Below are 13,123 nucleotides of genomic sequence, written 5' to 3'. Positions count from 1 at the left end.
GAAGAAAATAAAAGGAAGGGGAGATCTGGATCACATTCAAGAAGAATTAATTTAAACAAGATTCTGGCTAAGGATGACCCAAACAATACAGGAAGAAGAAAAGTTAACACATGAATCTACATTCATGTCAGGGAAATAGAGCAAAAGGGACTTATGTAGCAGCAAAGAAATAAAAATGTTGAGGGACAAAAAACCAACAGGTCTAATTCTCCTTTCCTTTGCACTGTTTGCAGTAATACAAAATTGATGGAGTAGATCTGTATCTGCTGGAAATTTTCCTCAGCAAATGTGGGTCAGCGAGTTTATTGAATTTAGAGAAGTCTAACAGAGTAAGACGCAGACAAGTGGACTTTCAGGAACAGAAAGAAATATGGAAGAGTAGTAGGAGACCAAAGGACCCCCTTGACTGCAGGAATTTCTTACTGTTCAATAAAATTCCCAAAGGCAGGAAATTGGTATCTAATCCTGTGTACTATATTTAGTTTCCAAATGCATTCTTCAGCATATTTCCTTGGGAAGCCACAGACCATGTTGCCACACATGTGCCAGGTGGAGAAATGCAGTTATAAATATGTATTGTTCATGGGAAAGATAAATTCCAGTATCTCTTGCTCAGAAGGCTAAGGATGTCAGGACTAGCTGTTTGTTTCACATATTCTTTTCAACAAGAGGTTTCTAGAGGCAACTGTTAGAATGCTCTACTCACTGCTTAGTTTTGGTGGGGAAGAATAATATTTTTAACTTTTATTTTAAAGTATAAGATGTTGAGGAGTAGTGAACAATGTATTAAATTTGTACCACCTGGTCCATTTTAACCTTAAAAACCTTGACTTTTCCTCAACACATGCTAGGAATAATTCTGTTGTCATTACCCTTTCAATGACATCCAGACAACACGTACTGTGACATTAATAAAAAGAGACACATTCAGTTGTACCTACCTTTGCACACTCTTGTCCAATTAAATTTGACTCAGTGTCTTCTAGATTTTTAATAACTACCCACCTATTAGCAAGCTTAACCACTGACAAAACCCTACTTACACTGTGAACCAAGGACAAATGTAGAACAAAAAGTGGGTAGCATTTTACCCTGCTTATGCCTACTATATCAACAGGGCTGCAGTTTTCAAAATAAAAATTCAGCTCCTGTTCAATTCCTGGATTACAATGAAATCTCAAAAAGAATTCACTAATATCTTCACAAATAAAATATATATGTGAATATACATACATATATATATATATATATTGTGGATCGTATTAAAAATTTTTCATCTTGTCAGCAGTTCATATAATGGAATCAATGCTTAAACAATATTTTTAGAGAAAAATCTCTGATTTGGAAACACAATTAGAACAAAGGGCATGAGGGTGGTTTCCAAGCGCCAGGTTGACTGAACTAATATACTATCATTCTTCTTCTTCCATATTTCCAAGTCATCTCACATCTATGAAGGTTAATGGGAGACAGTTTTGTATTCCCTTGTATGTATACCTACAGAAGAGCACTAGCATTATTACCAGATTTTATTTCTTTCTGATATATCCCAGTGACTCATTTATAGATCAAGAAGCAATATTTATAATTCTACTGATTAAAATCTGCACCAAATGCCAAAATCTGGCACAGCCCACCAATGAATCTGCTTTGGATTATTGTTTTTGGGAATTCCTTATGTCACAGATGAAAAAAAAATAAGCCTTAGTTCACCTTTTGTTTTCATCCTCCTTTGAGCTGCATCAGAAGCAAAAGCTTACTTCTCTTCTGTATGCCAACTGTTTTGGGGATTTGGGCTATTTGTATTTTTAAAATCTATCTTTCTGTGAATGAATGTTGCAGGGAAAAAATTGGCAGATTTTAGTATATATTTGACAAGGACACCATATAGCACCTTGAAAACAGCAACTGAACACACTTGTCCCCTAATACAAGATGCAAGCTCAGATTAGTCACCAAGTGCCAAGATTCAACTCTTCAGAAGAAACAGCTGAGCCTGTAGCAGGATACAGACACTCATAAATCTGAATTGACAGAAGGAAGCAGATCACTTTTTAGGAGTAGATTTTGAAGGTAGTTTGTCCTCCTGTCTATTCTCAGGTGCATTTCCCTCACATCTCTTGGGCAAAGCAGGCCTAAACCTCCCAGCTTTGAACAGACTCTACTTAATCTACCATACAATGGCATTTTGGAAAACCAGCAGCCTTTGATGGTCTATCATAATTACAGTGAGGTTAATTTCCCCAGACTTTTTAGCATCAGCATCTGGTGTTACACGTGATGGTGGGAAGTATCTACTCAGTAAAATAAATTCTAGTTATTTATGTGCCTGCTGACAAATCATGCAATTTTTAAAGCCTGGAGTCCGAGGCAAAAGGTTTGCATTTCAAGCAACCCACGTGAGGATGAAGGCTTTCCATCTCTGCTGGGAGTCATCAGAGGCAACTGGACTGATTGATGGTTGGTGTCAGGATTTATCTTTTTGAAGCACCACATGATGCCATCTGTTTCTGGCGGACCTTTCACTACCCCTGAGGATGTTTAATACTTAAGTAGATACAGACAGATGTTTGCAAAAAAGCATCGACTACCTGAGTGCTCTGCTTCCCAGGCACTTCTCAAGAAAGGATGGATAATGGGAAATACAAATAGCAAAAGTTGCTTTGGGACTCATGGACTATGCAGGTAGCTGGCATGAAAAATATGAAGGGGGAAGCTGGGAAATGTTTTGGAGTTTAGTTGCTTCCCTCTGAGTTTTGAATTCTCCCATATCACACCAAATGTTCCCGCTCCCAACCCTAAGTGTACATGAGTAGAAACAAAAGGGACAGTAACATGCAGACAGTTGTTTTGACAGTACTTTGTTTGTGTCCCCTGTTGTGCTTATTCATGTATTCTGGGCTGCTCTTCTGCAAAGTCACACGTGATCCAAGAAGGAAAATTCGCCTCCCTTATGTAAGCGTCCAAGTTGATGAGACAGGCTCAAACGACACTTCCACTCCTCACTAATGAACCCTTGGGCTCCCTGGCTTCTTCTGGACCCTCTAACTCTCCAGCCCCCATGTCCAGTATTTCCCAGCTCTCATTATGGCTCCTGCAGCTTTCTGATGAGTCCTGCTCCTCCGTGGTGCCCCACACGCCCTCCGCTCGCCGCTTTGCGGATTCTGTCCGCCCTGACGATGACTGTTACTGACATGCCTATTCCTGCCTGTTTATCTACAGGCCTTCTCAGCTGATGTAACCAAAACACAAATGCATATTTCCAGAATGCTGGGAACTGCTGAAAGAGCAGATAAGGTGAACAAGGGCACCCAGGACGTGAACACTGGGGTGTAGAGAGAGAGGAGGGAAGGAAGTGCTCCAGCAAGACTTGGGACAACCTGAACATCTCTGCAAATCTCCTACAGCTCCCCATTTCCTTGCAAAAAGCTGTTCTTCCACACCTTTCATGTAGTTGCATCTTATCCCCTATTCCTTCCATTGTGCAAGAAGTGGAACTGGTGGGCCCCAAGGAGAGGACCTGCCTAGTGGTAGAAGTGCAACATGTAAAGCTGGAGGATGAAGACCTCTACTGTGGTTTGAAAATTAAAAAGCTAAGCCCTAAAATGCTGTAATTTGAGTTGTAATACCTTCTTACCAAACCTGCTTTCTTTTCCAGCAAGCAGACCTAACCTAGTATTTGCAATTAGAAGGTACACAATATTTTAAAATTCCACTTCATTTATATTAATTATCAGATGCAATACAAATACTACATTTCCCTCCAAGGGGATTAACCTTTATTCACAGAGTGGATGTCTACAGTGGCCCCCGTGAATAAGAGCATGTTTGTCATTAAATGCAAAATAATTACTTGATTCAGGGCAGCAAGTCTCGCTGCAGCTTTTGAGTTAAGCATTTCCCTGGGGACAGACAGGAAAAACCACAAAAATGGGGCTTTGGTATTTTAGATTTGTACATAATTTGAAGAAAAAATAAGGAGATAGCTGTAAAAGTGCTATCATTCGTCATTGGAGTTCCATTTTCATTTGTTTATTGACACAGGCAATCTAAATGAATGAGGCCTCATTCCTTTTGGGGTAAAACAACTCTCCATCACCCTCTAAAAAGTTTTATGGCCTTGAAACTCCCTAGTTTGATGCTTCACGTCTTTAAAAAGCGTTGGAGTTTTGATGTATCTTCCCTCAGTGACAGCCCTATCATGTCAGGCAGAAACACGAGCCTCCATCTGAAGATCACCTTTGACCATCCTAATATGCTTTGTTTGTCTGAGCTCTTGAAATGTAATATTGTAATCCACTTTCACCTAGGCCTGTTAGAAGCTATTTTGCTATTGCTTGTGATTTTACCACATGGGACAGTGATAGTTCTCTATACCCATTTCACTTAAACAAAGAGAAAATCTGACACATTACCATAAACCTCTTTCAAGCCCAGTATGGTCTGCCGAGAAATTTGCAGTGATGGAGATGTATCAACATTGGGCAAGACAGGAATTTATGGCTAGTGCTACACTAATAAATTAAATGTGCTCAAGAACATTTTCTGGCACTGAGGATAAATGCAAAAGATCATCTTGCTCCCTAATATTAAACTTCTCCATACTCTGCACTGACCACAATTTTCAGCAGGGATAGTCCCTTGCCTGTGAATCTCCCATATGGTTGTCCAGTTGATGGATTCCCACACAGTGGGCTACCAGTTCTCCTTCACAGGTGGCCACATACACTCTCTCTTGTGTTCCTCAATTACCTCAATTAGAGATCATGATGTTCATTTAGTAACAGTCTGTAATTAACTCTATGAAATGGTTTTATACAGAAGCAAAGCCCCCATGCTGAAGACTATGCAATGCAAACAGCAGCCCTGTCTTACATATTTATATGCTGTACATCACAGCTGCCTCTTTTATATGTGGGTTTTTTTTGTTTTGCTTTGGTTTTTGTTCTGTTTTCTTGACCACACACATTGAACTAAAGGGAACACCAGCAAACAAAGAAAAAAAAAGGTATTAGGAAGACACATGGGACCCAGCTCCTCCTCTCTTCAAGGAACTGGCCTACATGGACTTGATGGAAAGGCATGTGAGGAGGGACAAACCCCTTCATTCCAAGAATGTGACATTTTCATATTTCTGCATGTCTCAGTCACGGGCCAAATTATAACAGAAAAAACATCCATTAAGGCTTCCTGAGATGTGGAAGCAGAGTAAAAAGATGGATTTCAGCTGCATCTGACTTTTTCAGAGAAAAGTTTTCACTGAGTTTAACCAAAGCAGGTCACTTCAAATCTCATCCAAACCATGCTGAGCAGCTCACGCTCATGCCAGGCACTGAAATTACCATAGGGAAACACAGGATTGGAAGGTCCTCTTGGGTCACCAAGGCGAGTCCCCTGCTGACATGTGTTGTTTTTTTCAACATCTAATCCATTTCACACACTGCTGGCTTGGGGCTGGAAAGTTCTCCCAAACAACCTCACCAGACTGATAATGAGAAGGCCTTTTCCAGTCCCAGTAATGGTATTCACAGTGATTTACATTCCTTTGTTTGGGATGAGCAGTAAACTGTTCTTCCATGCCTAGCTCTGCATTGCCCTCCTCAACTTCATATTCCCATGCTGTTCTTTTCCCGGTAGACCCTCATTCTTTCTTGAGGATCATTCATCAGTGGGATGTATAGCATATGCAGCATTGCAGATCACTGTGCAATAGCATTCAGATTCTCTTTTTTCCTCTGTGATTAGCATTCCTAATATGAATTAGAATGTCATTTACTTTTTCAGTGGGTGCACTGTATTGGTACATCATAGTGGCTCAGTCAGCCAGTGATATGCACATGGGGATTTCCTCACCTGAGTTTTCCTCCTAAGACTTCAGGGAGGGGAAAAGGTAGTTTTAGGGGCTATTTAATCCAATGCATTTAGATTTTTTGGGTGGCAAGATATTTTATGACTTCATAGACTCCATTAACCAGATCTGACTACAAAGGCACCTCCATGCAATTATTGCAGATGTAGATGTCCATGGTGACTAATACATATACAATTTCTGCTGGTAAGCTACTTGATGATAACATAAATTCTTAAATAGGGCTGAGTGCATGACCTTACACTTTATATTTCATATTTCCATGCATCATGCATTAATTCAACAATGGTTATGCAATCCTGCCTACAGGATAGCCTGATATTCTAGAAATTGGTGGTGCTTTCTACCTTTGTACTGTATTCTCAGAAAAAGGCTTTAATATTTTCCTGAATTGACAGTAGGGGGGGGGAAAAGAAAGCCTAGGACTGATGCTAAAGGAGCAATTCCAGCCTTATATTTTACCTTTCAGGTAAATTCTGAAAATGTCACTTTCCTGGTTACAGACTCTAAATCTTGGCAAGCTTGTGACTCCAGTAAGACAAAATCCACCATGGAAATTCAGCAGTGATTTACCAGCTGTGGTGAACTGTGGAACAGTGGTGGATGTGCCATGGAAGTACTGGGGTGTATGTGAATCAGATAGAGGTGAGACAATGGCAGTCCAGAACTCAGCCCTGAGGGTGAGTTAATGCACTGCAGCTCTTAGCTGGGGTTAACACTGACTGATGCTTTTTGGGTGCTCTCTGTCAGACACAGCCCGATCAGAGCATGAGCAAAGACAGTGGGTACATTTCTGTTTCACATCAAGCTGAACTTCACTTGGTGGCATTTCAGGAGAAGCTGGTAGAAAACATTTTCATCTGTGTGGCCGGTAGAAGAATAAAAGGGTGGCTTGGCCAGTGCATGTCACACACGCAGAGTGAGTTTGGAGGTTGTTCTGTCTGTGATTGAGGTGTCAGTTTTATTCATGCACGTTGTTTGCACCCATTACACGCAACTCTCCCCTGAGAAGTGGCTGATGTCATATCGACTCTCACACTGGCCGACCTGCCCGAGCAGGGGCCACCAGGAACTGCCTTGTGACCCAAATTCTCCTACATCTTCTTAATAATTCCTGTCTCACTGATTTTCCTTATTAACCTCAGTAACATAAATACACATGATATGTTAAGTCCTTTTTAAAACTTATCAGTAAGCATAATTATTCAGTCAGCTATTTCAGAAGATCTTTCTTACAAATGAGGGAGAAACTTTTATTATCTGTCTGGTTTGGCTTTACCTTCTAAAGCGGCTTCAATGACTCTAAACTGCCATCTGACAACAGTAGCACAGTTTTACTATGTGAAAGAAGTTCCACAGCACATAGTTTTCCAACTATGTTGTAAAGTTTAGTTCCTTGAAGATGACTCATATATCAGTTGACCAGCAGTAAATATAGTTTCGTGTGGCATTGCACACAAATTGTCCAAGACATTTTTAGGATATATGAATACAAACCAAAGACTAAAGATTTACTAAAATTCCTTTCAGCAGCTGTGCTGCTCTATAACATGATGTTGCCCAGGGTGGTTACTAACTTTCCCGGATTTTCTTCCACCATTCCTTTGAATTTATGTTAGTGAGGCTGGATAAGACCTGCAAACAGAATCACTGAACTGCCACAGAATCTGAAAGTGGTTTGTAACACTTTCATCACCAGTTTGCAGCCCTTACAGGAGTTCAAGAGCAGGTCTGCTTCATAATACTTGGCCTTCTTGTTGGGAAAGTGAGCACAGACACCACCATACGTACTGGCAGATATGACAGATAAAAGTATTTAGTCTAGATGAATGTGCAGATCTGCTACATCAGGAAAAATGCTGTAGGATTTCCTCTATGCCTTCAGAGACCACGGAAGCATTCAGGGTCCAGATGAGATACAGCCTCAGGATATTTTTTATCAGAATTGGCTCTTGAAACTCAGAGGAGGAACAAGGACCTCAGCAAGTTAAAAGAGAAACTTTGCTGGCACAGACCGCAATGGTGCTACAGGTAAAAGTTTTAGCACTCCAGTATTCTTATTTGAAAGGGCTCATGGTGCTTTTTAGACACCAGAATTTTTGGGTCTGATGATGTTCAGAAAATAAATCAAATAGTAGGTTCAACCCACCCTCACTGAAGAAAGCAAGAATTTTGCTGATGCCAGAGGAGTCAGATGACCTCCTCTCTACCTGCTAATCAACATCATGAAACCTCCATGTAACGCAGTTAACACTGGATGAGTCTCATGATTCAGAATCTGTTCTTTTTATCACCTATGAATCATTATCTTTTTTCTTTTTTGAGTGACCCACACACAAGAATCATTTCTATTTACTGGTCTTTGCCACATCCTTACAGAACTGTGGGCTGAAAACAATAAAGCTAGCATTTTGCTTTCAGCTGACTAACAAATTCAGCTTATCCATGCTAACAGAGTTTTTCAATATCTGGTTTTACATCTGGGACAGCCTTTTTCAAGCACTGAAGGTTAAATATATGTAGATAATGTTATTGCAGTCTCTGCTGAACCAGATTTCATATTTAACAGTACTTATGTACACTGATGAGTGTTAATATCTAAGGGTATCAGATGTTGCTAATTCACATCTTTTAATAATCCATGAATATTTCAAATGTTAACATTTTCCCCGGATTTTAACACATATTATTTCCAGCTTTCATTATCATACACAGAATGCATTGCTTCATGGCAGGGGGAGATTAACTTTCTGGATTTCTGGCTAAACTCTCCCAGAAGATATAATAAATAATTTTTTTTCTAAATAAAGTAGCATTTTTCCCCAACTCCTCTAATCAAATTTAATTCCAAGAAAAAATTATAGAAACGGTAAGTTATGGAAAAAAACCATAAGTAATCTGCCACCTTCTGAGTAATCACAGCTTAACTTCCGATTTTTATAATAAAAAGCGCCTTAAAAATATAATTTGCCCTTGCAATCAACATTTTCAGCACAAAAATAACTTCTAAAATATAAATTAATGTAAACAAAAGGGCACACTCTGTTTTTCTATAAGCTCGTTCAAGAACTTTTTTATCCCAGCAGCTGAGAACCAAAACATTGCGTACTTAAAAGCAAAACAACCACTAAAAGCAATCAGCAGCAAAACCCCATGTTTTTTTATAGCAGCATCTACTGTTAAACAACTCACTACATAAACAGTAAGGCCATTAGAGCCACAATGTCAAAGATGCTCTGTAAGCTGAACAGCAGAAACATTTCCACAATGACTGAAAGCCAGCAAAGCGCTCCTTAAGATGTCAACAGGGAAATATAATTCAGTCTTAATAGGTTCAGAGCTTATGTAAGCCATGCTTATGGGGTAGTCTATTAAAAAAAGCAGGCAAGCCAGTGACATTACAGTAAACACAACCTGTAGCTTCCTAGAACGTGCAGGCTAAAGACATTTGAAACTCCAGTCAAAGACACTGTGCTGTCTGTAAGGTTCACGTGTTCTGGACTAAAAATGAAGGGAAATAAAATATGTCCTAAAACAGTGACAGTTGAGGTGATATTCACACCTGTATAGAAAAGAGATCTTGAATGTTTTCATCCCCATGAATGGCCTAAGAAATAAAATCATTATAACCAACCCAAGCGACTTACTTCTGGTAAAAAAACTATATGTTCTAAAAAAAAGCAGCAAGCCCTCATTCCCTATGACTAATGCAATGTTAGCAATTTTGTATTTGGGATAGGAACAAGTTTCTCTGGGTGACAACTCGGTTCATCAAATTAAAGTCATGGAGCGACGTGAGATTTGCCATTTCTGGATTAAAAAATGGTACATTTTCACACACCCACCAGGAAAGGAAGAAAAAACCCCAACATCTTAAGAACTCACCACCAGGTTTCCTATCACCATGACCAACAAGAAGACAAGAAGGCACAGTGGCTGCCCAGCTACTTCCATACAGTCCCACATGGTCTCGATCCACTCTCCACACAAAATCCGGAAGATGATGAGGAACGAGTGGAAGAAATCATTCATGTGCCACCGTGGCAAATTGCCAGTCTTGCTTATCTTCTTCACGTTGTCCAAGTAGCTTTTCCCAAAAAGCTGCATCCCTACCACGGCGAAAATAAAGACGATGATTGCCAGCACGAGCGTGAGGTTACCGAGGGCACCCACTGAGTTACCAATGATTTTAATGAGCGTGTTTAAGGTCGGCCAGGACTTCGCCAACTTGAAGACCCGCAGCTGTGAACAGAACACAAACAACAGTGTCAGTTCACAGAAGCAACAGGCATTTCAGCCAATGAATTATTAAAGTGGGCAAAACGTGAAAGATGTTAAATGCCACAGTGTGTGCGGTACAGGGTGATTTTAGCCATACTTCCTGTTAACCCCATTACATCTATTAATAAAATATCAGCTGGGCTTCTAGGATGAGCATTAAGTGTTCCAGAGCAATGCTCTGCCTGGTTGGACAGACAAGTTCTTAGAGGCGCATTCCTCAACTACCATGGTGGGGGTGGGATGGAAGAACAAAAAATACACATCTTAGTATTTTCTTTTACGTTGCTTTTCCTCCTTTTCCTCCTCAAATTAAACAGCCTGGCAGGCATCTGGAGGAATGAGTTTAGGGTTTGATCCCACAGAGAGAGAAGGCATTCCTCTGTGTTTCAGAGCAAGCCTCAGCCAGATGCTACTAGCTGTTAGCTCCCAGGGTGAAAATCACCTCTGTGCCGAGGCTCACGCAGTCTGTGCTCAACCCACGTCCCACTTAAGACCTATTTTAAGGATGTAAATGGTGCCTAGCCCTTGTGCTCTGTTTTCAAGTGAAGGTTTAATATCAGCCTTATTGAAGAGGGCTTGCTCAATAACTGAAAGGAGACACTTAGGACAGAGATGGAAAATTTGTATTTTTGAGCAGAGCAGAGAATTTTGGAAAAAAAAATTAATTCTTCTGCTAAATGTAACCATAAGGGCTTGTTTTCCTGGTCTTTAAAATTGTGAAGCCATATCATGGCCAGAATGATTAGCATGGACATCCTGGTACACGAAGTGCAACACAAATGTCAGGCTGGCAAGGAAAGTACTTTTCTCTTCCAAAATGTCACCAGTCTCTCATTAATAGAACACCACTATCCTGTGCCTAACAAAAGAGCTGACAGCTAAGGAGTTCCTGTGAAAGACAGGTGTTATGTTATGCTGATCAGTTCTAGAAAAAAAAAAAAAATCACTCTGTGAATAATTCAAAGACACTTTCTTTTGACAACATCTAAAAGGACAGTAGCATGTTTATAACATAATTTAGGAATAACAATTTCTAAAACAACAAGTTACTGGCTCTTGCATTTCTTGGGCTATCAATTATCTGCTGACTATGCTAGCAGGTGTATGGGTATAAAACGGCAGATTTTTATTACAAATTGGAATTCAAATATTTTAAGTGTGCTACAAGTACCTGGCACAGCTAGAAGGAATCAAATTATGTTCTCATTTACCCTAATGTAAATCTGGAACAATTCCATTTATCCCTCAGCCTATAATTACTGTCACGTACTGTTCACCAGTTTGCAGCAATTATTGGCAGATGCGTTTTTAAGAAAACAAGTTGCATTCATGTCAGAGTTTATATGTAATAATATGGGTAAGAGCAGAATAAGACCATTACCAGTCGAAAGGAGCGTAAAACAGACAGGTTTCCCATGCTGGACAAACCCAGTTCCATCAGGCTTAGAATAACAATTATGCTGTCAAAAATATTCCAGCCTTGCTGAAAATAGTAGTAGGGGTCAAGGGCAATTACTTTGAAGACCATTTCTGCTGTGAAAATTCCAGTGAAGACCTGCAGAAAGAAAAATATGAATTCAAAGTAACCTTTTAAACACAACTCCTTGCTTGCAGAGTTTCCAATGCTGCAGGTGAACACAGCAGAAAGTCAAAAACATTTTTTACAAACAAATACTTTCTTTTTCATGGCTGATTCTTTATCACTATTACAATTTTGTCTTCTCTTTTCACAACAATACACTGCTGTAAAGTTTCAATGACATCTGACTTCAAGCTCTGGATTGGAATATACATTTCTACCTCCTTCCATCATCTGAAAAATCCCAGTGGTAAAAAAAAGAAAGTGTAAAGGTACCTTTTATAAAGGTTAAATCTATTCATATCAGTGGAGAAAGCTGAGTGAATTCAGTGCGAGTGTTAAGGGTTATTTGGGTTGCAGTGTATCTCCTGTATTATCCCTTTTTATTTTGTTATTATTATCAATAGAAGGGCAACGCACGCCTCCAGTTATTCTGAGGTTATTGCTGGCAGAGAATGCGATTAGAAACTCTAATTTGAGTCCTGGTTTGTTTTTGGTTTTTTTTTTTTTTACAAATGATCATGGCAATTTTCTTTTCACTGCATCTTGGGAACACATTGGTTATTTATGACCCAGTTCAAATGTCATATGGTGGAAGTTCTAATTGGAACATTTTTCTTTAAAACAACATATAAATATTACCTATGAGGCAGAGGGAGAGGGGGGAGGAAGGCTGCTGACAACAAATTCAGTTTTAACACATTCGTGTAAAGTATCCCAGATCTTGTCCTTTTATATGCCCTCCTTAAGTAACAGTTTAAATGCACAATGCTAAGCTACAGTCAATTTAAAATGACAAAATGTGAGGACCACATTCTTCGTATACTGTTTCATTTTCATTTCAAGTCCTAGTACAAGCTGCACAGAGCTTTGTGTTTCTGGAAAATTCTGGAATTTCTGATATTTCTGAAACAGAAATAGATATATCTGCAGAAACAGATAATTTCTGGAAATGTATTTAGTAAAGTACATGGTTTTCTGTGAAACAATAAACATTTATGCATTTTTTTGGTCAAAAAAGAGAGGAGGATAAAGAGTTCACGCATCACTAACATACAGTCAAGGAGAAACGTTTTCCTTACAAGCAGCTGAATATTTGCAGCACTAGCCTAGCAGAACTGATCAACTCTGAGCAACAGGGATAAGACATCCATTAAGATGGGAAAGGGAAAACTTAAGATCATGTAATTATGACATTAAGGAATAAAAATAAATTATTATAGCCTGTATTTGAGGAATGTTTGGATTTACTTTCTAATGCTTCTGGAATTAATTATTCCAAGTGGCCATTTTACACAATTCCTTATGTAAACTACCTTCTCTTTCTCATCAGGAAAATGATACCTTGGATTGCAGCAATACTTTGGGACATAACTTCCCATCACCGCCTCGTA

The 13,123-nt window shown here is 39.4% G+C and overlaps 1 protein-coding gene across 8 annotated transcripts in view; it reads right to left on the bottom strand.

Annotated features, from left to right (window-relative positions):
- LOC108503005 (sodium channel protein type 5 subunit alpha-like) overlaps positions 1 to 13,123 on the bottom strand; it is a 224,290-nt gene that overhangs the window by 92,305 nt on the left and 118,862 nt on the right. For all 8 annotated transcript variants that reach the window (XM_017826522.1, XM_017826524.1, XM_017826525.1 and 5 more), the window contains 2 exons: positions 11,532 to 11,705; positions 9,755 to 10,111 (listed from right to left, as the gene is read on the bottom strand). In XM_017826522.1, the coding sequence (XP_017682011.1) occupies positions 9,755 to 10,111; positions 11,532 to 11,705 (531 nt within the window). The remainder of the gene's footprint in view (positions 1 to 9,754; positions 10,112 to 11,531; positions 11,706 to 13,123) is intronic.

This window comes from Lepidothrix coronata, unplaced genomic scaffold, assembly GCF_001604755.1.
Source record: "Lepidothrix coronata isolate B3197 unplaced genomic scaffold, Lepidothrix_coronata-1.0 Scaffold128, whole genome shotgun sequence".
NCBI classification, from domain to species: Eukaryota; Metazoa; Chordata; class Aves; order Passeriformes; family Pipridae; genus Lepidothrix; species Lepidothrix coronata.
Note: the sequence above shows the minus strand (reverse complement) of the source record. Positions and strands in the feature narration are given on the sequence as shown.